Consider the following 23,168-nt stretch of genomic DNA (forward strand, 5'->3'; position numbering starts at 1 on the left):
CCTTGGCTGCATTAAAACGGCAGAAGTGTGTCCTCTGTACCTCTGGTCATTAGACAATGATCAGTTGACGAACTTTAACTCAGCCACCTACAGAATTCCGGAGTGGAGTGAAGCTTGTTGGCTTTCCTTTGATTAGTCTCCAGGGCATTTATCACTTTCTATGAAAGCAGCATTTAATTTAGATGTCAGTTGATTTGTGTCATGGGATTTCGACTGATGGGACGAAGAGTTATGCATGTGTTTGTGGCTTCTTTGCTTTTAAAAGATTAATGTTGGGGAAGTATAAATCACAAGACTTGATCGGGGTCTGGGATGACAAAAATAGGAGCATACCATGATGGATTGAGCGTTATTAGAGAAGATCGTCAGCAGCCCAGGAAACAGGGAGTGGGGGCTGTGAGGAGACCTGGATTCTTCTCCCCAAGCAGATAGGACAGAGGCTTGAGCCAAGTGCAGAAAGCTTCCTGCTCTGTCGCTGGACTTTAAAAAAAAAAAAAAAACAAGTCGGTGAATTAGTGACTTCTTGGAGTCGCTATGATTTTCAGGGGCAGTGGAGAAAGCAGGACTCAGGAAGCCCAACTATTCTAGAAGAGAAATAATCATAACCTGCCCCCCAGCCCCAGGTTATAGGAACTTCCTTTCCTGTGCTTGTGTATGCACCTCTGTGTGTGTCTCTGTGTGTGTATACATGTCTCTCTGGGTTTGAATATCTATGTGTCTATATATGTCTCCACATACATCTATGTGCTCTGTGTGTGTGTGTGTGCACCATTTGTCTGTCTCCCTGGGAGATATGCAGCAGTACCTTCTCTACAGATGACTGAGCTGAGGAGAGAGTGTTCATTTGCAGCTGGGACTAGGCATTTGCAGGACATCAGGACACTCAACTCATCTCTTTGGCACCACAAATCATGTTTTAGGGTGCCATGAAGCACTCTAGAACTTTTTTTTTTTGCAAAGAGTTGTTTGGTTATGTGCATGTGTGCATGTCCTAGTCCCCAACATCCCAGGAAATATGGTCCCCATATTGAGATCCAAATGCACGACTGTCCCCTTGCCATATTTTCATTTTTTCTTTTTGGGTCACACCTGGTGATAAACAGGGGTTACTCTTGGACCTGCATTCGGGAATTATTTCTGGTGGTGCTCAGGGAACCATATGGGATGCTGAGAATCGAACCCAGGTTGGCCGCATGTAAGGCAAATGCCCTACCCACTGTGCTATCACTCTAGCCCTCTTGTCCCATTTTCAGCAGTTGTCCAATAGAAAAACAAATCAAAAAAAGCATAGCACACAACCAACTAGAATGCAGGACAGATAGACTCGCACAGAGTTCATGTATGTGTGCCACTTTTTATAGTGCCTATGACCCATATGAAAATGGTATGACTCAGCACCCACCTCCCTTCCTGGTTTGGGATGAAGAGGATCATTCTAGGAACAGAGGAGGAATGATACCTGCATGTTTTGCTCCTGAGGCTTCTTTCCTGACTGACTTCTTTACCACTTTCTTGGTTCATAAACTACAGGTTCTGCCTCTGGGTGATCCAGGCGTCCCCTTAGCAGGTTCTGTCTGACCTTGAAATGCAAACTGTGCCTCATCTGTACCCACATGCTGGGCAGCACAGGTGTCCACCCTTCCTCATGCCCTCGCTGTCCTGACCAATCTCCTGACACCTAAACTGCTGCTTCCGCCTGTCAGACCCAGTGAAGGAAGGAGAAAACCATTTTCCTCATCCTGTTCACCAACTGATGAGCCTTCTGGAAACCCAATAACAAAGTGTGGCTAACTAAATCATCATTATTTACACATGCAGCTGAATCGAGGACATTTAGTCATGTAATTAGGTACCTAATTATGCTGAAAATGTAATTATATGATTTTTTAAGTGAATTAAGTCCTCCAGAGAAGTGGTGAGAATTAGGGCACGTGATCCAGCCAGAGAGCAAGACCCGCTCAGCGCACAGTGGCATGACTCTAGACAGCAGAGACTACTCTTGAATCCTGTCTGAGTGTGCATGCACACATACAAACAGACAACCACACGTACACATACACACTTGCCAACTTTGGCTCTGCAAATCCACTACTATACGATGCCTGCTGCATACCAGGAGCTTAATAAATGACAGTCATTAATATTATTGAAAGCTCAGTGTACAACTGCAGAGTGACTGTTTAATGGTCGGCTTGGAGACTCTTAGGGGGGATTATTTATTTAACACGGGAGAGGCAGGTGTATAGAAGAAAAAAAAAACATGATCAAAGAGTCAGCTGAGACATGCCAGAGGCTACTTTATGCAGCATCACTTTTTCATTCACTCAGCATGTGTCAGGCATGAAGGTATGAAATATAGTCCTTGCCCTCTAGTAGCTCCAAAATTAGTGTGGAGACAAAGAGCTGCAGAGCATTTTAATGGCGATTTGCACAATTTGTTCCAGCCTATGGGTGAAATCCATCCTTTGGCCTATGTTGGTAGTTAAACTTGCTATGAATATTTTGTTTTGTTTCATTTTTACATGTATAAAGGGTTAGAAAAAAATAAAGCAAATGACATATAAAATAGAACATGGAGTGGAGACCATATATGACCTTTAAAGCCCAAAACTATAATTAAGAAGACTTTGCACCTGTGGTAGAAATAGAGGAAGCTATACAGAAGTCCTGGGTAGCAGTCAGGGATGACTTCTTATAGGAGGTGACATCTGAGCTCCACAAAAGAGCAAGAGTTTGGTGAGACCTAGATGCTCTCTGGCAGGTTTCAGCACTGCCTCCCAGGAGCTTCTTGCAAAGAGTTGGCTCACACACTAGAAGTAAGGAACACTAGATTTAGGATATTCTTACCTAAAATGAGTGCTGCTGGAGTTCAGAGACTCTGAAATGCCTCGCAGTTGATCTTGGATGAGAGCTGTAGCAGCAGCACAGGCAGCCATCCAGCCAGATGGTACACTTGACCCTCAGTAGCTGTCACAGTGCTGGGAGGAAAGAACAACTCTTGCTGCAGAAAGTCTCCTCTGCTATTTCCCAGTTGAGTCTTTTATCAGGATTGGTGTTTTGTTGTTGTTGTTGTTGTTGTTTTGTTTTGTTTTATTTGTTTGTTTTTCACCCCTTCATCTCCCATATACACACCCTCCCTGCAAAGACTCTCCAAGTCAGACATTAAACAGCCACTCCACTTATTTACACCAAGGCTTCAACAATATTAATGGCTGTCACTTATTCCTGACAGAGGCAATGGAGAGGGACTTCAGTGGACAAAAGGCATTATCTTTAGCCTTTGAATCGCATGAGAGTCTGTTCTAGGTCTGAACAATGTGTGAGAAAAGAAGGCATAGACCTGTGAAAACATCAGACCTGACCCCAAACCTAAAGACCCCCTCAATTCCTGAGACTTCCTTCTGGTCTTTCCCATCCCAAGACCTTCCCTCCACCCAGTCTGCCACTGCTCCCCACTTCTCTGCCCACTGGGACCTGTGACTACATGACCATCCCCTGACCTCAGCCTCTTCTTTTACATTTGTCATTTCCTGACAGTGCAGGAAGAGCTCAACCTTCTTGTGTCTTGAGGCTGCAAAGTACAGCCATCAAGCTGTCCTGGGCTACCCAGTGTCCTCTGACATACCCCAGAACATTAGACTTAAATGGGCCACTTTCTAATGGGACACTCCTCTTTCCAAAGTAGTTAGAGTTCATTCTCTCCCTCATCTCAGCCTGACTACTACCTTTCAGGCTTCTATCCCAGAATACTCTAGATGTGTAGGCTTCAACAGCAGACATTTCTTTCTTACAGTTCTGGAAGGTAGAAGTGCAAGGTCAAGACCCCAGCAGATTGGGTGTCTTGTGAGGGTTTGTTCCCTGGGTCCTCAGTGGCTGTTTTCTCCCTGGGTGTAAATTCTCTGTGGTCTCTTTTAATACAAGCACTAATCTCTTTCACTGTGTCCCACCCTTATGATCTAAGTCTCTCCCCATGACTCATTTCACAAGCAAATGGGGGTATGAAGAGGACACAAGCATTCAGTGAGAGGTAAAATCCAAAAGACTTTCTCCTTTCCTCTTCTCTGCATGTCTTTATAGTACTCATCACTCCCTTGCCAGTACCATGGATCCTCAGATGAATTCGTGGTTGCTAACTCCCTCCTTAGAACAGAAACTCCAACTCACACAGTTGACGATACACGACAGTTGACTACAGGCACTGTGAACAGCACTCTCCGGAGCTCAGCAGCCTCGTTTAACTGAAACTGTCAGTTAGCAGCTCTCACTTCCTCTTTTTTGGCCCCTGGTAACCACCTTCCTACCGTCTGATTCTGAGTGGACTCTTTTACATTAGTCACGTAAGTAGAGTCACAGACTTAACCCTTCTAAAGCTCATTTTCTTAGGTTCTTTGAAACGAATGTGAATCTAAAGCTTTTCATTAGATTTGCCTGTTTCTTCCTGGAAGATCCTAGAAAATACTTAATGTACCCAGGATGTGGTCCAGGGGCAAGGCCAGCTTCACAGAGCATGACTGATAGCATGGTCAAGAGGAGAGATGAGGTTTCCCCACTGTAGGATCATAAGAACCCTCCTTCTTCTGGCACTGCCTCTCTCTCATTACAGAGCACCCCCGTCTCCAGGTCTGATTCCCAGCACCTACTCATTCCAGGCATAACAGTAAGAGACCAGAATGAAAATTACATTGTGAATGTGTGGTTGATTTTAGTATTATGTGCTGAAGCTTAGTGGAAAAATACATAAAAAGAATTTATTAACTAAATATCGTTATAGCCCGTTTGTATTTCTTTTTCTTCCGACTCAAAATGTAAAACATTGGGGGCAGTCCCCAGTTGGTGCATAGTTTCCAGATAGATAATGTAACTCAGAAGAAAGTCAGATAACAAGCTGGGTCCAGGGGCATGGTGGCTCCCAGCAGATGCAAAGACATGGAATATGGGACTGGGCTGATAAGCTAGAGAGGTTCTGGGGAGGACATGTTGCAGTGGAGGATCCCAGCAAGGAAGGCCAGGATGAACATTCAGAATCATTTCCAGCACAAAAGTGCTGTGATCCCAGAAACAGATAAATGTAAACTCACTACTAGATTACTAATAGATTATTTTTCCTCACCCAACTCCTTCTGTAGATTTTGAAAAGCATTTTGCAACCTTGAGATACAGGGGCTGGAGTGATAGTACAGTGGGTAAGTCATTTTGCCTTGCATGCAGTCGACCTGGGTTCAATTTCCAGCATCCCATATGGTCACCTGAGCACCGCCAGGAGTAATTCCTGAGTGCAAAGCCAGGAGTAACCCCGTGCATTGCCGGGTGTGACCCAAAAAGCAAATAAATAAATAAATAAAAATAAAGCACCCTTGAGATACAATTCTAGCAACCCCTATGTTACAATAAGAAGCATTTGGTGATTATAGGATCTTTATAAATTCTTCTCTCTGCTCGAAAGGAGAGTTTTACCCAATTTAGTATACCTATCTATAAGACAACTTCCAAAGGAATCATTGCTTCAAGAGTCCAAATGCCACTGCTTCCTTGTTTGTTTTAATTTTGTTTCATCAAATCACTGTGAATTACAAAGTTATCTTGATAAACACATAAGTGGATAGACTCCAAAAATATAGGACAAAATCATTTATGGAAGATTAGTGATTTCTCCTCCCAGCCCGCCCCCACCCTCCCAAAGAAGCAAAAGAGATTGAGGGTAGGGTTGCAAGATAGAGGAGGCCTAGAAGGAAAGTTGAGTCTGGCTCTTCCATTCTAAGGCCCTTGGCCCTGGGCTGGGGTCTGAGGGACAACCAAGGACTCTCTTCAGAGCTTTCTGGATGTGGGACTCTGGACAAAATGAGGAAGTGAGAAGAGCCCTTTAAATAGCTTTAAATCCTGGAACTTTGAGAAGTCAATTAAATAGGGCACCAAAATGATCTCAGCGCTAGAGAAGTGAGATCAAAATGGATTAAAGACCTCAACATCAGACCAGAATCCATAAGGTACATTGAAGACAAAGTTGGCAAAACCCTCCACGACATTGAAGTTAATGGTATCTTCAAAGATGTCACGCCACTAGCCAAGCAAATGAAAACAGAGAAGTGAAACATGCAGGCTGGGAATCCTGAGATTTCTTATACTCTTTCTCTGTCCCCTCCCAGAGAACTTTCCAATATCCACTCCTGATAAAGGATCTCTAGGACTTTTGAACTCAAAGAACATTTAGAATGCCTTAATCTGCAGTGATAGCCCAGGAGAGGGTGACATGAACACTTTCTTTTCCCATTGTGCACTTCTACAATGGAAAGGAAATTGCGAACATGAAGCATATCCTTATCAGGTTAAGCAAAGGGTGTGTGAACAAAGACTCAGATGTTTCAGAGAGGACAGTCAAAGGCAGTTCAATATGCCTTGTGAGAGACACAGCCAATCACCGATGGAGGGTGAGGGAGGGACAGGAGGAACCTTCATGGGCCTTCTACTCTGAAAGTTTAAAGTCTTTCATAAGACTTAGAGATCATAACCAATTCTGAAGATTTTTGCCATTCCTTGATAAAAACAGCACCTTTGTAGTAGATGATTTGGAAAGTGTAGAAAACTATACATATTAGAATAGACAGCACCACTCATAATCCACATTCACTACCCAAAGCCACTAATTCAATAGGTTGAGTATTTTCTTTATTCCTTTGCTAGGATTTCCAAATATTTAATATAATTTGTATGTGTAGAGTTCTGTTTCTTTCCCCTACACAATACTGCAAGCAAGTCTTCCTGTCACTAAAAACCTCCATGCATCACTTCAGTAACTGCATAATATTCGATATGGGTGCATCATAATTTGCATAGCCAATTTCCCACCATGGAACTTTTAAAGCTGGAGCAATAGCACAGTGGTAGGGCGTTTGCCTTGCAAGTGGCCAACAAGGCTGACCCGAGTTCGATTCCTCCGCCCCTCTCGGAGAGCCCAGCAAGCTACCGAGAGTATCTCGCCCAGACGGCAGAGCCTGGCAAGCTACCCGTGATGTATTCGATATGCCAAACACAGGGACAACAAAGTCTCCAATGGAGATGTTACTGGGCCCACTCGAGCAAATTGATGAACAATGAGAGGACTGTGATACTGATACTGTGATTTTTATTTAAGCTATTTTGCAACGCTTCCATCATAAATTTCTGTTTCCACTTATTTCTCGAGGATCAATTACTTGAATTTTTTGATTCTCAGAGTGAGTGGTGCATTTGTCAGCTGTCTCACATACACATTTAAGGTGTCCATTTTTGAGAATCCACTTCGACCAAGATCGTGTTTAACACTGATATCAGTGATAAGAGCTAATATTCAAATTGCAGACCCACCCTGCACACTGCAGAGTGCTCACCACATACTGTCTTTTAAGGATCCTATTCAGGAGCACTGTCACGTTTTACATTTAAGGATCCTGAAGTCTGAGAAGCCACAGCATACTACAAGATGGTCTAGTTGTGATTGGATGGTGGGGGCTGGAGAGGTTGTTGTCTCAATACCTCTACAGCATGACCCTCCCTCTACTCTCACTTTTTGACATGTCAGCTCCAAGCCTGACCATCTCAGTCAATGTTCTGGTCTCACATGTACATATGTGGATGTTGGACCCTGAGACTGGGAGCTAGCATCTTCTTGTGCACCCCAGTTTTCCCCATCTGCATGGAACTGGAGCTGGGCACAGGAATATTCAGGACTTGCTGTGTTCTAGCCAGTTCTGGTAAAGCTCGGATCTGGAAGCAAATGCTGATTCAGATACCCAGTCCCTTTTGGTTTCTTGAATTAGCTCCAAACATTCATTTCCTTCCCCATTTTGATATCAGGATACCAGCCTTTGGAGAAGCACTTTGCTGTTGCCTCATCAGAGAGCATAAATAAATCAGCAGGAATTGTCTTCCCTTCCACTCATCCCACTGAGTCACTGAGCACACAAATCACATGCAGGAAGTAGCTGCAGACTCTGTGGAATGTCCAAAGAGCAAGGCTAAGGATGCTGCCTCCTCGTGATCCATCATCATCAGGGCATGTGTATCACTAGCACAATGCACCACAGGACTCTGGTCATTACAGAACAGACAGGAGAGCTGGCAGAGGTAACAGAGTCTCAGTTTGCTCCAGGGCTGGGTCACCAATCATATAACTTAACTCCAAGAAGAAAGGATACCAAGCCCAGGGGCTAAGGCTTTATTAGCATGATTGACAGGCCACACTGTCAATCTTTCAGAGTTCTGTTTGCTGAAATCTGACATCTCCGCTAGCAAAAGGGTGTGTGTTTGTGTGTGTGTGTGTATGTGTGTGTGTAAGCAGGAGAACTGATCACATGATGGATAAGCCCCTCTCACCCTCTCACTGAAATAGCTGGTTCTCAAGAGAGCTCCTGAACCAGAAACAGCAGGAATAACATGACCTGGGACTGTGTTCAAAACACAAATTCTCCAACCCACACCAGATCTACTGGCTCAGAATGGGCTGGGGTCAGTGATCCAGCGACTGGCAACTCTGCTGTTTCATAAGGCTTGAGAACCAACAATTTAGCTCTCAGGCTCACAATAGCTCCCTTGGGCAGTATCATCTCTGTTTTACTAGTGAGGAAAGGCAGAGAGGAGAGGTATGGTATCTTACCTGGGAGAGCTAGCCCTAGAGGTTAGGTGAACTCCTGAGAGCTTAGAAAGATGAGGTATGACTCCTTGTGAGTAGATTAGAATCCTTCCTCCTCAGGATCTCAGCTGATGGTAAAAACATTAATCCATTCCCAGTTATCCATCACTCAGCAAATTCCTACCAAGTGCTCCCATATTTGTTGCTTCCTATTGGTTCCAAAGGAAAAATAGAAACATAAGATGTTTGTCCTTTCCCAGGAAGCCCCACATGGATAAACATTAATTCCATGCTGGGCTCACACGGGTCCACTCTAGCAGCTGTAGAGAAGTACCGGATATACAGTTCACACAGGTCAGTGGTCCACCTCCTACCACAATGTTTTTGTGGGTTAGTGCTACAGAGAATTCTTCTAGCATCAGATTGGTTGGCAAAAGAAACAATCATTTTAATACTATAGACATTAATAGGTAATCAACAGCATAAATGATAAGGATTTACCTATCAGGAGGGACAAACAGGATTGAAATTCTAAACAAACAAATGGATTGGGATGCAAGGGGACAGAGAAGTAACTTAATGTCATGAGCAGGGGATTCTTTATATTTATTCTGAAATAAGATTCTTAGATGGTGAGATCATTTCTACCGGAAAAAAAACTATCCCTGGAGATCATCATTATTCTAGGAAGTAAGAGCAAGACTTTCTCTTTAGTCTCCAGGGTCTCTTGATCTCAGTTTAAAGTAATCTACATGTCAAAGTGAGGCATCTCAAGGAGGTCAGCTGAAAATCTTGAGGGGAGTTGGGGGGGGCGCTTCTGGTAATAATCTTCCTTATCATCACTGCCTTACCAAGGCAAATCAGCAAAAAATAGATTCCAAACAAGCTTGTCAAACTAAGGAAAAGAAGGTATACAAACAAGGGCCCCAGGATTTGGGAGGGAAGCAGAGTATAAATGTCTTAGCAGAGTAGAACTCCTCCCAGGAAACCCAAGTAGAGGAATGCCTGGGTCTACTGATGTCTGGTGTCTGGAGACAACAGAGCCCATTTAAGGCTTATAAATCCAGGCATAGAAACTGGACAGGCAGAGATGGGTGGGTGAGGCCCCTCCACACCCCAAGGGATCCAGCCCTAGGAGCCGAAACTCTGCAGAACTCAATCACTGCCATGCTTATGGCCACTCTCCACACTCTAGGGCAGAGCTTCACCCACGAATGAACCTATCTCTGGACTACGTGACATTTCATACCTCACACCACTCATACTCCAAGAGTAGGGCACCACATTTGGTGGAATTTAAAGGAGAAGGCAACCAATTTTAAAGGGGAATATATTTTGATAGATAGATAGATAGATAGATAGATAGATAGATAGATAGATAGATGCATAGATAGATATGTGCACACAAGGCTCAACCTTTAGCAGCATGTTAGTGATTTCTTACAGAAGGGCTTAATGGGCCCTGGGTGAAATACAACAATCTTCACACACTTTCCTCTAAGGAAGTTTTTGAAGCATTTTCAGCAGTTTATTCATAGCAAACAATACAAACTAAAAATATTTCGGTTCTCCTTTGAGGCAGGGGCTGGAATTTGGATGGAAACATCCAAACTGTGGTGGTGGGAAGGTGTAATGGTGGTGGGTTTGGTGTTCGAATATTAAATGTAATCAAATATTATGAACTACTTTAGAAAAATAAAATTACATTAAAATAAAAGAGAAAAAAAAAGAAAGAAAGTGGATTGGATTTGGGGAGAGGTCGATGGAGCTGCAGAATATCTGTGGGGACAAAGCTTACCCCCAGGCTGCTGATTGCTCCCTTGAATGGAGGAGCAAGGAGCTGAGGAGCACTGGTGGGGGAACTGGGCTAATTCATAAAAGTTTGCAGCAATTCCCCACACAGACCACATAAAAATGAGGTTGAGTGACCCATCTACAATTGACTGGGAGGTGTTCAGTCTAGTCCTCTCAAGCTTGAATGCTGCCCTTGTTCAGAGCAAGCGTTGTCTCATTCCCAGGCTATATTCCGGGCCTTTCTCTTCAGCATCAAGTCCCACTTAAAGATTTTGTTCTTCTCCCACTACAAGGATCAGTTGGCTTGATGAAGAGACAGGTGCATATTAGGCATTAAGCAGCTGGTTTTCCTCTCCTGGTTTGCAAAAGCCGCACCAACTGTTTTAAGTCTAGACTTTCTTGTACTTTTAAGAAGAAAAAAATATACTACACTCCCTTTCAGTGGCCTTAGCATTGTCTTAATCCTGAGCTTTTTCACTTGCCTGCTGAGACCAAACACTTTCTTTCTGTCCCAGCCTCACAGGATGTGGATCAAGCCCCAGAAAGCTTCCCAATTAACCACCCTCCTCCCCAAGAGACAACCTCCACAACCTGGTTACAACCTTCTCCTCTCCTCTTTATTTCGAATTGAATTTTCCTCTAAATCCTCAGAGTGTATCTTCAGGAAAGGGACAATGGTTCTCCCCTCCTTCCTCAGTACCATGAGTCAAAGGAGGGTATTTGCTTTTAATAAACCCTAAACCCCACACAATCCTAAGGTGACAAGTACCCTCTCCTAAAGTTGCCACTTCCTAGCCAATCCTTGGCTCTCAAGATTCACTTTACGTGATTTCCTCTGCTAACATCATTCTGGGGTTAGGAAATATCATCAGCCTTTTTAAAAATTTTTAACATTGCATCTATAATATTATAGACATTATTTATAATTTCAGATGTATAGCATTATAATTCAATATGTTGCATTGTGATCACCACCAAAAGTCAAGCATCTGTCCCTCCTCTTATAATTGACTCCCTTTATCCTCATCATTCTCCCCACCCACACAATGCTTTTTCCCTTTGTAACCAATATGCTCTCTCTAACAATTAGTTTCGCTTTGCTTTTGTGTTCTTTGCTTTTTTTCTTTAGCTTTTTTTTTTGGTGTATTCTAAATAAAAATGAAATCCTACAGTGTTTGCTTTCTCCACCTGAATGTTCCCCACTTATTAACACCCTCTAAGTCAGTACACGTTGTTGCAGATAGTCACATTTCATTCTTTTTTATAGTTAAAATGGGGAGTATTATTCCATTTTTAAGAAACACTCTGTTTCAAGGATGGAATCAGAGCATTCATTCCTTTTAACTTAGACCCTGCAGTCCAACTGAGGCGGATTGGATATGTGTTGAAATAAGATTCCGTTTTAAAAAATAAATAAATTTGTAAATAAAGCTCAGAGATAAGAGCAGAGTTATAAAAGTAGAGAAAACCTAAGAATAGATACTTTGGTTGTTAGTAATGTCATCGTCTCTTTTTTTTTTCCCCCATTCCTTTTTCTATGAGTTCTGCTCCATTGCAATTGCCTAGGTATAAAAACTCCCTGTGTAAGATTCCATAGAGTACACAGGGAAGGGATTTCCTTTCCTAATTTTCCACAGATAGCTTCTGGTTATGTAGTCTTCCCCAATTTACTGAGTCCAAGAATGCAGAGAAACTACATCTTCTGTCCTCCTAGTCATGTGGGTCTCAAGCATGGGTCTACCATGCAACGATTTGATGTAGTTGATGTTGCCACCTCCAAACCTCTGATACCCACTGCCTTTTTGTTTCTGCTCTTACACAGTGACATCCACCAAGGGAGCATAAAGATGAGGGATAGTGGTTAGGGGAAGGGAAGCATGGCTGCATATATTCACAGCTGTATGTCTCAGCAGTCAGCCACACTGCAGGGCATTTGAGTGATTCTGGGATTGGAACACAGTGTTTATCATGTGACACATCAGGACCATGAGGGCATTTTGACCTTGAGAGAGGCAGGTATATTCTGAGATTCTAAGATGTTTGTAAGAATATAAGAGAATTTTCCCAAAACTTTCAAGGTTATTCTTGAGATTTTGGAACAATCAAATTAATATTAGATTAGTGAGGGAAAAGAGAAATGTAAAGAATCAACATGAATGTGGATTTTAAAGAAAATAGAACAACTTGAGAGTATTTAATCAAAGGTAAAGAATTGGGTGGGTCAAGAAGAGAAAGGACAACAGAGGCACTTGCATGACAAAACCAGATGCTCTGTAACTAGACATTTTCTCTGTCATATAAGTAGTTTTTCTTCCAGAAACATTATTTCTAGAGAACACTAAAACTAATACCCCTCAATTCTTACTCCTCTAGTTAGTGAAAGGAGTGGTAAGAAATTTCTCTTGATTATGCAGGGTCTTGATTGATCTGTGCTTAAAATAATACTCATGTCAAATTTATTTGTCTTGGGAAGATTTGTTCTGGACATCTTTGGAAAGCCAGTTCTTTGTGATCCTATTCACATGAATATTCCTGGCCAGGTGTCACCTTACACTGTAAATTTGGTATGGGAACTTAGGACTTGTGTGTTATTCATAGATGGCAGAAGCACCCATGTTGCAGGATTCTAGCGGATTAGGCCCCTGACATGCCAAGAGCAACTTCCTAGACCCTGGGTGCTGGCATGATGGCCAGGTAGCATAACAGATGCAGATAGAGGTCCTCTAGTCCCCCACAGATACCCTGCTAATGGCACTAATACTAGGAAATTTCCCCCATGTCCTACTCTTACTGTTACTCTCAGTTTCTCTACTACCCTGACCCACCCCTCGCTCTCAGTGGACTAGCCTTGGGGTCTACTGAGGTCTAATAGACTAGTAATCTCCTCCAGGAAGCCGTTCCTGAGAACTAGAGAACAACCCTTTCTGAATTTACCCACAGATACAATTGTCCCCAGTACACAGTAAGCTCCCTGAAGGGATAGCCTTACCTTCACTAAGAAACATACTGTTGGGGTATAGTGACTGCTAGAGAAAATTTGCTGATGGAAGGAATGAAGAAACAATCTCATGCACTTACTCTCAGGTGATCAATTTGTGAGTACAGAAGATGACTCTGACTGGGGAATCCCCTCTTCAACCCCAACTCCCACCCAAACACTTTTTTTTTGGTTCATGTTTACACTTGATCACTCAGGGAGTGGTGATGGAGTTTTCCTTTTTCAAAACTGGAGAGTGGGAAACTGGAAGTGGGGCTCTTCCTCCAACAACTCTGAGGACGAAGGAAAATCCATTAGCTATGGCCTTGGAGGAATGGAAACAAGCCTTTTCAGGGGAAAGAGAAAGAGTGGGAGAAAAAAAGACAGGGAGAGAGGGACAAAGAGAGACAAAGACAGAGAGACAGAGATTTCCCAGCATAGCTCCACTTATCCAAGGAAGGTGGCCGTGTATGTCTGAGGCCAGGACACAACCACCACTCTCCATCAACCTCTGAGAAGCAACATCAAGGTTCCAGAATCCAGTTGCTCTAGAAGTTATGCAGCCTATTAGCTGTACCCAGCTGCAAACTATAGCACAGAATTTCACCTTCAAAGAGGGTAGCAATTATGCCTTGACAGCCAGAGGAGAAAAATTGACCACCCGATGGACTTTGAGTATAAGAAAGGATATTACTGCTGGTAAATGAAGGTTCTATAGGTGAAAGGCCACTGTCACCCAGCGTATAGACCTCATGGGAACATATGTGTATACACAGCAGCACTATAGAGAATAAGCAGGGTATTTTTAAAAAAGATATATTTATATTTATTTTATGGAATTACCATTAACTACAAAGATATTTAGGATTGAATTTCAGTCATATACTGTTATAGCACTCATGCCTTCACCAGTGCCCACTACCTCCCACCAATGCCCCTGATATCCCCCCAACCTGACTCAGTGGTAAGCACTTTCCCCTCTTTTATTGTCGTAGTATTCCCTTCCCTAACTTATCCTTCCCACCATTTCCCCAGTGTCCAGCTTCCTTTTAAAGACCGGTTCTCTTGCTCTTCATTTCCATTGCCATTGGGCATTTACATGATATTCCCTGTGAGATTTAATTATGTCCCACATATAAGAGCGATCATTCTGTATCTGTTCCTCTGCCTCTGACTGATTTCACTCAACACGATACTCTCCAGATCCATTCACATTGCAGAAATTGTATGACGTTATCTTTTCTTAAGGCTGAGTAGTGTTCCATTGCTTATATATACCATAGTTTCTTTATCCAATCATCTCTGAATGAGTATATTTTAATACCATGGAATCCCAGGTTAGAATAATTTCTTTTTTTTTGTAGATTGAGAGATTTTTGACAAGATGAGTGACCTCTTTTATCACTCATTATCTGTCACTTAAGAAAAGCTTCCCTTTTGCAGACTTTCTGTAGTATTAAATGTGGAGTTCAGTAGCACTTTCTCTCAGGGCCTGAAGCTAGTAAAGGCACAGAGGACAAGGTGTTCCCCTTTGTCTTCACATCACGGGACCAGACCTGCAGGAACGGCATCACTTCCATAGTCAGGGGAACATCCTTCCCACACCCAGATTTCCTGCGATTCCATGAGCACAGGGGCCCGCCTTCCTGCTCCCTCCACTCGGTGCACTGGGAGCAAGAGCATCTGTGAGGCTCAGACTTTCCCTTCCTGTTTCTGGATCTACCAGCTCACAGGAAGCATCTGTTGTACTGAACTTGGCCTTGGGGCCAGGTCTGCAGCCAGGGGCCACACTGGGTGTTGAGAATCCCAGTCTTGTTGCACAACTTAGCCACTCTACTGCCATTTTTGTGAAGCTGTGTTTGGCTCTGTAACTTATTCTTGTAGTTGGGTCTCCTGAACCCAACACGGTATAAGCAAGGATTTGTTTTTTTCCCCTGTTTGTAGTAGTGTTGCCTTAATTATAGTCTCCAAACATCTGTACCACTGTAGCACTGTCCTCCCATTGTTCATCAATTTGCTCGAGCGGGCACCAGTAACATCTCCACTGTGAGACTTGTTGTTACCATTTTTGGCATATCGAATATGACACAGGGAGCTTGCCAGGCTCTGCCGTGTGGGTGGGATATTCTCGGTAGCTTGCTGGGCCCTCCGAGAGGGGCAGAGGAATCGAACCCGGGTTGGCAGCGAGCAAGGCAAATGCCCTACCCCCTGTGCTATTGCTTCAAATATTTTGGTGGGTAAAACCCTAATGAGAAATGCTCTTGACACGTTGACCTGTCCTTGTGCTTGTGATGGAAAGGGTGAAGATGAAATCTCAGCTCCACTAACAGATACTCACCCATCTGCACATGATAGATCCTGTGGGGAAGGTCTCTGTCTCCATTTTCCCTCTCACCTCCCTCTTTGTCATTGTATTTTTCCTCTCCCCTGTCTCTCCAGTCCCCTCATCACACCCTCTCATTATGAACTTACCCTTTGGCACTTACCCTTTAACAAACACTGCTGCTAGTGACTCCTGTGTAATAGTCCCATTGAGACAACACTGGGGGTTGGCGCCTAGTGTCTATCCTCTGTGGACTCCGAGTACTAGGAATGAGCATTTCTAATAAGTGCCCCAGAAATGCTGCTGTTCGGAGGACCACACATAGGGGGCCTTCTATTGTACACCCTTGCTTTCCCTGATAGGTCCAGAATTCTTCTTTTGTGCCAGTTCCAATATCCATGGTAGTTTACACTGAAGAGTCACTACCTTGGGATCTGTCCCACAGTACATCTTGCAATTTGATTCCACCCAACTCGATGGGTGCATGCAGGAGAGTGGTAGTCCTATCTACTACGCACCTCATTGGATGTGGACCCCAAAGGATACCTAAACTATTCCCAGTCCCACCTCCAACCCCCCTCTCCCACCAAGATATCTTCTAACCAGGACATCCTCTGGTATATATCCAGCTTAGTCACTGGTACATGCCTGTCAGGGTCAACACACTGACCAGACACAATCGATGAACTGCTCACTCTCCTGCTAACAGTACAAACCAGAGAAAGGGGTAACACTTTTGTGGGATTTAACTTCCAAATCTGTGATGTGGGAATATAAAAACTAATACTGAAAATTGCTATCACAAAGAGCAAATTAGTTAAAACATTTTTTAATTCTGAGAACAGTACCAGACGCATGGCAAACAATTTTAGTCACTTTTTAAAAAATTTAACAGAGTGAATAACAATTCCTTCTGCTCCTGGCTATGGTGGAGAAACTGACTTAAGGCCCAATGACCTCCCTGCCGGAAAGTCAGTAAGAACTATTCTTGAATTAAGCCTCTAACTGTCCAGGCTGAATTCAGTAAAGCATTTATTCTTTCTTGCTGAAAGAATTGTGATTAGTGACTAAATGTCTTAAGAGATCTAGAATGCCAGCATCCAATTCTATTCATCTGTGTCTGCATGAATTTATTCATGCTCCCATGCATTCAGCAAACATTGATTGAGTGCCCACTGTGTGCTGGACACTAAATCACAGGCTGCATGTCAGATCTGCATCAGAGTCACAGAGGCACAAAAACTTCCTGCTGCTCCTGACCCAGTCAGGCTGACTTTGTGACTCTTCCTCCCTCCTCCTGCCCATCTGCGATATGTGTCTACTCTTGCTTCTGCTGACCCAGGTCTTGTTTACTCCTCCTCCCCCACTGCAGGCTCTGTGGCTCCCTAGCTTGGCTTCCTCTGGACTTCCAGCCTGGAGCCTCCACTTCCTTTCCACCACTGTCCCTCCTGGGATAAGGCACCAACAAGCCATTTCTTATCAGAAAGAGGCATCTGGCAGTCTTGCTGGAGAGAATGACCTCATGGCACTATAATTAAAAGAATTATCTGGGCGGAAATGACTGCTATGAAGAATTTTTCTCTGTTTTAACATGCATAGCCCTTGTAACGGGTGCATGAGATTTTCATGTTAACATTGATAGTTTCATCGTCTAATAAAATCCTTTCTCCCATTCATCTCCCAGAGGAGAAAGGGAATGTTTTGTGCAGCAGCTCATGTCCCAGGCAGGCTCCTGCTCTCCTTGACATCCCAACCTCAGGTCAGGCTGTGGAGGCTTGGGAACATGGATCAATGAGGGGATCCTTCCCACAGAAGACCAGATACAGAGAACTATGAAGGGTCACAGGGAAGAACATCTAGACATGAGTCCTGGGGCAGGGGGTTCTCCCACAGATAGAGAATACACCCCAGAAGAAAGGATAACCTCTAAAGTCCTGGTACACTATGGGACAAATTGCATGACTATAGGCACTGGACCCTTAGCCTCAGGCTTCTGCCAGAAAATAGACTAACAACACCTCCCACCTCCTGGGAAACCTCCAAAGTCTTCCTGATATAGTAAACAGAAGGGAAGTAACTAAACCAGCACCTGGATGGAATGCACAGATGCTCCACAAATGGCCTGTTTTTACCATTACCCTGAGACAAGTTGGGACCCACAGAGACTGGAGGTGCTGGCACTCACTGCATCATGCACGTCTTCCTATCTCTCACAGGTATCTGTTTGCATCTTCCAGATGCAAGCCCCGCTCCCAGTTAAAGATGCAAACATGCTCAGGCTGCATCTGGCTCTGTGAGCCCCTGGCAAGAGGCCTGTCCGTGCCCCCTACTGCTTCCTGTTCACCCCGGGCCCACGCGCTGTGCAGTCCTACATAGATGGCATGCAGGTCAGCTCCCTTCACGGCAAGCCTTCCTCTCTCACTTCTGGCTCTACTGTTTTTTCCACAGAGCTCGACCCAGGGAATGATTCCACCAAGACAGACATCGCCATCATTGCAGGTGAGCTGTTATGGGACTGTTGGGTGGTCAGGAGGGTTGGAGGAAATGCCCAGCCATCTGGGCAGGGAGAGGGGCAGGGGAAGAGGAGCAGGGGATGGCACACTCAGCACTCTGCCCTCTCCTCAGAGGTTTTGGGGTGCAGCCTGGAAATGCTGGTTCCTGCAAATGATGTCCAACACAGCTTACTGCGGGCAAGGATGAGAGAGATAGTGAGAAGGCCCACAGTCAGTGTTGCTTTTGCACTGACCAGGCCTTCCTGGAGCTTTTTTCCATATCCCTCATACCGGGTCTCACACCCTGTCCCTCCACCCTCATAGAGATGAGAGGCAACCTGAGTCTTCATTCTAACCTAACACAGGCTCCACATGTCAAGCCTGTGACCCCAAGCTACTTCAGGAAGGGCTAAATTTGGACTTGATCTTTCTCTCTTTTGAGATTCACACTTATCACTCGCTTTTTTATAGGCCAGAGGACTTTGCAGCTAGAAACAGATAGACAAAGTAGACTGTTCACTTCTATCCATTAGACATTCTTCACCTCCTTAGACTCAGAGGTGTCCTTTTTGTAGCAGTATTATATTGTGCATGCCAATGTTCCCTTGTTAGCAGTGCAAAGTGTAGAGAGTATTCTATAAAAATATCAGTTTAACCTGTCCCCCCATGTTCTTCCACAACTCTTCGCCAAGGGTTCTGATATTCACCTTTATTCTTAGAAAAGGCTGAGGTCTCTTGGAGTCCTTACCTCAAAGAGAGTTTGTTCTGTAGTTCTGAAGTCACAGGACCCCTTTACTACCATAAGAGCCATATCCTTTAGTCCCTACTGAACCTCTTCACTGTTTTCCACTCCCCCCATAGCTCCAAATCCTTGAGTGACTTGACCACTATTGCCCAACCCCGCATCCAACCTCCTGACCTTTTCTGACCTTTCCTGGCCTCAAACAGAAATGAAACCTGACCATTCCCACCAGCCCTTATCTTGGTGAGATCTCTATCCCTCAGTATACATCCCATTTCAGTCCTTTGCTTGCCTCTCCCTTTGCTCTCTGCCAATCTCGTAGCCCACATTTCCTCTCAAAGCACAAGAGTGTAATGGAATGATGAGCACAAATCTCTAGGGCAGGGAGGATGAGGGTGTATTTTTTTTCCACAAAGGAGTGTGCAATAGGACAGCCAGTTTTATCCCCTTAGCCCCATGTCCAGGAAGTTCCTCAGATGGGGTTGGGGTTGTCCTGCTTTAGAAACCTGAAGTGATGATCCCTATAATCCCTTAATTTTTTTTTGCTTTTTTTTGGGGGGGGAGGGTCACACACGGTGATGCACAGGGGTTATTCCTGGCTCTGCACTCAGGAATTACTGCTGGCGGTGCTCGGGGGACCATATGGGATGCTGGGAATCGAACCTTCATTGGCCGCGTGCAAGGCAAACGCCCTACCTGCTGTGCTATTGCTCCAACCCCTATAATCCCTTAAGTTTTAAGCAAACCCCACATAGCTTCATTGTGTAAATTATGCACATGCTGTCTTGAAGTCTTCCCAGGTCTCTATGTCTTCATCTGTGAGCAGCTGCCTCTCTGCGCCGGGATCACTTTCAGGATTCAATTTCAACCTGTCTGCAGAGGGCGGGGTAGGAGGACAGGAAGGAAGAGAGTGACAGAGAGGAGAGAAGAGAGAGAAGGGAGAAGTCCTGATGGGCACCCAACAGGCAGGGAGAAGAGAGGCAGGAAAGAAGTGGAGCCAGTGACATTTTTTGTAGGAGGACACCTGATCTGACACAACGCTCCCAGATCCTACCCAAACCCAGCACCCCCACCCTTACAATGCTTCCTAATGCTTCCTAATCAGGGGACCTGGTCCATAATCACGAATATCTTACCACCTACAGGTGTGATTGCTGCTGTGGCCTTCGTTCTTATCTGCCTCCTCCTCATCATGCTGCACTACATGTACAGGCACAAGGGCACATACCACACCAATGAGGCCAAGGGCACAGAGTTCGCTGAGAGCGCCGACGCAGCTCTGCAGAGTGACCCTTCTCTCCAGGATGCCGGGGACAACAGCAGGAAAGAGTACTTCATCTGAGGGATGCCCGGCCTCAGCTCCCCAACACGTCCTCCTACTCTAAGAGAGAAAATGTACCCAAGCACTCCACCCCACTACCTGCACCACCAGGCGAACCTTGAGAGCACTTACCTGGTTCCGAGTCTTCACCCTGCCTGTGTGCCGACCCAGGGAGGAGGGAGGAAAAGAGGAGGACTCACATACATCCTCTCCCAGGGCCCCCGGGGTGAAGTGACCACCTCAGAGGCCTTTTCTTTGCCAGGAAGAGAGAGAGGATTTGGCTCTCCCAGGGCAGTGCATTGGCAAGCAGCATGGTGTGACCGGCTTGCAGAGAGTGAGCAGGGCAATGGGCCTGGAGCACCTGGGAAGCAAGACAGGGAGTCATCAGTACGTTGATTGGGGATAAGGGCATCAAATGTCAGCCCTTGACATTTGGGGGGAAACAGCAGGTGCTGAAGCTAAAAAGGCACTCTTGTTTCCCATTGATCCAGCTCAAAACAATTGAAAATAAATTTGAAATGTAACCAAGCATTCAGTCAAATGACATTACTGCAATTGTCTGGGTAAAAGATTGCTGTTGTACAGGGTCGGCTTTTGTGGTAGCTGATAGAGTTTGGGAAGGGAGCAGGAGGGTTCTCAGAGTTCTCAGAAAGCAGAAATCACACAGGAGCCTCGCTTTAGGGAGAGACAAGCCAGAGACCCTCATTCCTTTCCCCAAACAACAGAAGCTTCCTTGTTCCTTTAGAAATACATTGTCCCAGGGCAAAGCATGGGTCAAAGTGTTGATTTTCTCTTTATGGCGTTAGAAAAATATGGCCCTCTTAAACAAACATGAATCCCTTCCTTCCCATAATGACAGGAAGTGAAGATGGCATCATGGTCAAAATGCAGATAGCAGGCTTCCACTCCTTGAGTTTGATCCCTGGGCCCACCTTTCTTAGTTTTAAGACCTCTAGGGTCTTAGGGATCTTGTTTCTCAAGTGAATATGACTAAGATACAAGTGGGCTTTCAAGGTTGATGACAGGAACAAATATGTCAAGTGCTAAAAGACAACTTGTCTTCTGATGCTAATGTCCTATACTCAGTGTGCAGTGTGTACATTGATAAATGAATGTTCCTCATCACACCATTTCTTAGTGCTTCATGATCAGTAACCACAATTTGAAATGAACTTGCTAACCATCCTCTTTTATGAGAGTCTTAGACTTCAGTAGCTTGGCCATCCCTCCAGAGCCAACATCTCCAGGATTAAATACTCTATCCCAAGGATTCCAGGAATTTCAGGATTCATCACTCGTAAGACCACTTCATTCATTCATGACAGTCAGTGCAAAGGTCTCCATCATTCTTCCTAGAGATATTATAGGTCCAAGATAAGCAGGAAATGAACACCAACCAAACGGGATGGATGGCATAATGACTGTCAGGTTGTTATGGGTAAGTGGATTAGAGAAGAAAAGAAAACTGGTTAAGGAAGTTAGTGGAAAAAAGGTTGACTTTTTTTTCCATCAGGGACCCATGCTCACTGACCTTCTCATGCATAAAAAAGGGATTTGGCTATATCCATATTTCCCAAGTAGTGATCTAGTAAACACGAATTTTTCAAAATGACAACAAAGAATCCCAAACCAAAAGAATGGTCCATGTACAAATCATTCTGTAAAATGACATATTAAGTGAGTCAAGCCAATGCAAGACTTCTTTTTTTTAATGTAGGAGTATTGCTATTTATTCAGCCACTGATTAGCTGATTGAATTAGGCATGAACTCCACCTTAATTTTTTTTCATTTTTTATAATTTTATCTATTGAATCACTGTCAGATCAGCTGCAAAGCTTTCGGGTTTAAGTCTCGGTCATACAATGAAACACTTGTACCTTCACCAGTGCCCATTCTCCACCCCCAAAAAAACCAGTATTCCCCCATCCCCAACCCTCCCCTTACCTGTGGGGCAGATGATTTCCACATTCCTCTCTCTCTACTTTGATTATATTCAATATTTTGACACCAGACCCACCATTATTATTTGGGATTTTACCCCAACACTCAGATCTGCTGAAAAGGCAACCGTAGACAATTTGTTTTCTATTGCTGGTTATGAATAACATATGATGTTGCATAGCTTCAATAGTGGCCACTAGATTTTGAAATTCCAAAATTTTAACACTTAAATCTGGAGGGATTTCTGCAAAAACCTGCTGGGATCTGAGATTTGTTTCTGAGTCTCTTGGATCATGGCTGTTAAGCAGCTTGATCAGAAGCCAGAAAGGCCATTAGTGGGTGGCCATTAGTCGCCACTCAGGGTCTCGTTGGGATGGGGAGGAAATGGTCGGCTTCACCCCCATCCCGTGAGGCCCCACATGCTCGTCACTGCAGGCCCAAACCTGACTGTCCAATGGCCTCTGGAGGATAGTGGCCACCGAGCCACCTAGGGGGAGCAGGCAGAGGGACAGCACCCTCCCCCCCGGAATGGCCAGGCGACAGTAACCTACTACATAGATCCGGACACATTTCTGCCAAAAACCACTGGGTTCCGCAATTTGTTTCTGAGTCTCTGGGATCATGGCCGTTAAGCTGCTTGATCAGGAGCCAGAGAGGCTGTTCATGGGTGATGAGTTGGGGTCTTGTTGGGACGGATATGAAAGGGCCAGCTCCACCCCCATCCCATGAGGCCCTGCGTGTCTCGTCACTGCGAGCCAAAACCTGACTGCCCAGTGGCCTCTGGAGGATGGTGGCCATCGGGCCGCCAGGGGGAACAGGCCAAGCACGAAATCTATTCCCACCTGGGGTGGCCCAGCACCTGGAACCTACTGTAGGGACTGGACGCTTTTCTGTCAAGAGCCATTCAGTTTCAAGATTTGTTTCTGAGTCTCTGGGATCATGGCTGTTAAGCAGTTCGATCAGCAACCAGAG

General features: G+C 44.6%; 1 protein-coding gene across 1 annotated transcript in view; it reads left to right on the top strand.

The window, feature by feature from the left end:
- The window catches only part of GYPC (glycophorin C (Gerbich blood group)), a 43,818-nt gene extending 23,033 nt beyond the window's left edge, over positions 1-20,785 (top strand). The window contains exons 2-3 of the mRNA XM_056110339.1: positions 18,148-18,198; positions 20,079-20,785. Coding sequence (XP_055966314.1) covers positions 18,148-18,198; positions 20,079-20,275 — 248 coding nt within the window. The 3' untranslated portion in view covers positions 20,276-20,785. The remainder of the gene's footprint in view (positions 1-18,147; positions 18,199-20,078) is intronic.
- The last annotated feature ends 2,383 nt before the right edge of the window (positions 20,786-23,168 follow it).

Source organism: Sorex fumeus, unplaced genomic scaffold, assembly GCF_029834395.1.
Source record: "Sorex fumeus unplaced genomic scaffold, SorFum_2.1 ptg000009l, whole genome shotgun sequence".
Taxonomy (NCBI): Eukaryota; Metazoa; Chordata; class Mammalia; order Eulipotyphla; family Soricidae; genus Sorex; species Sorex fumeus.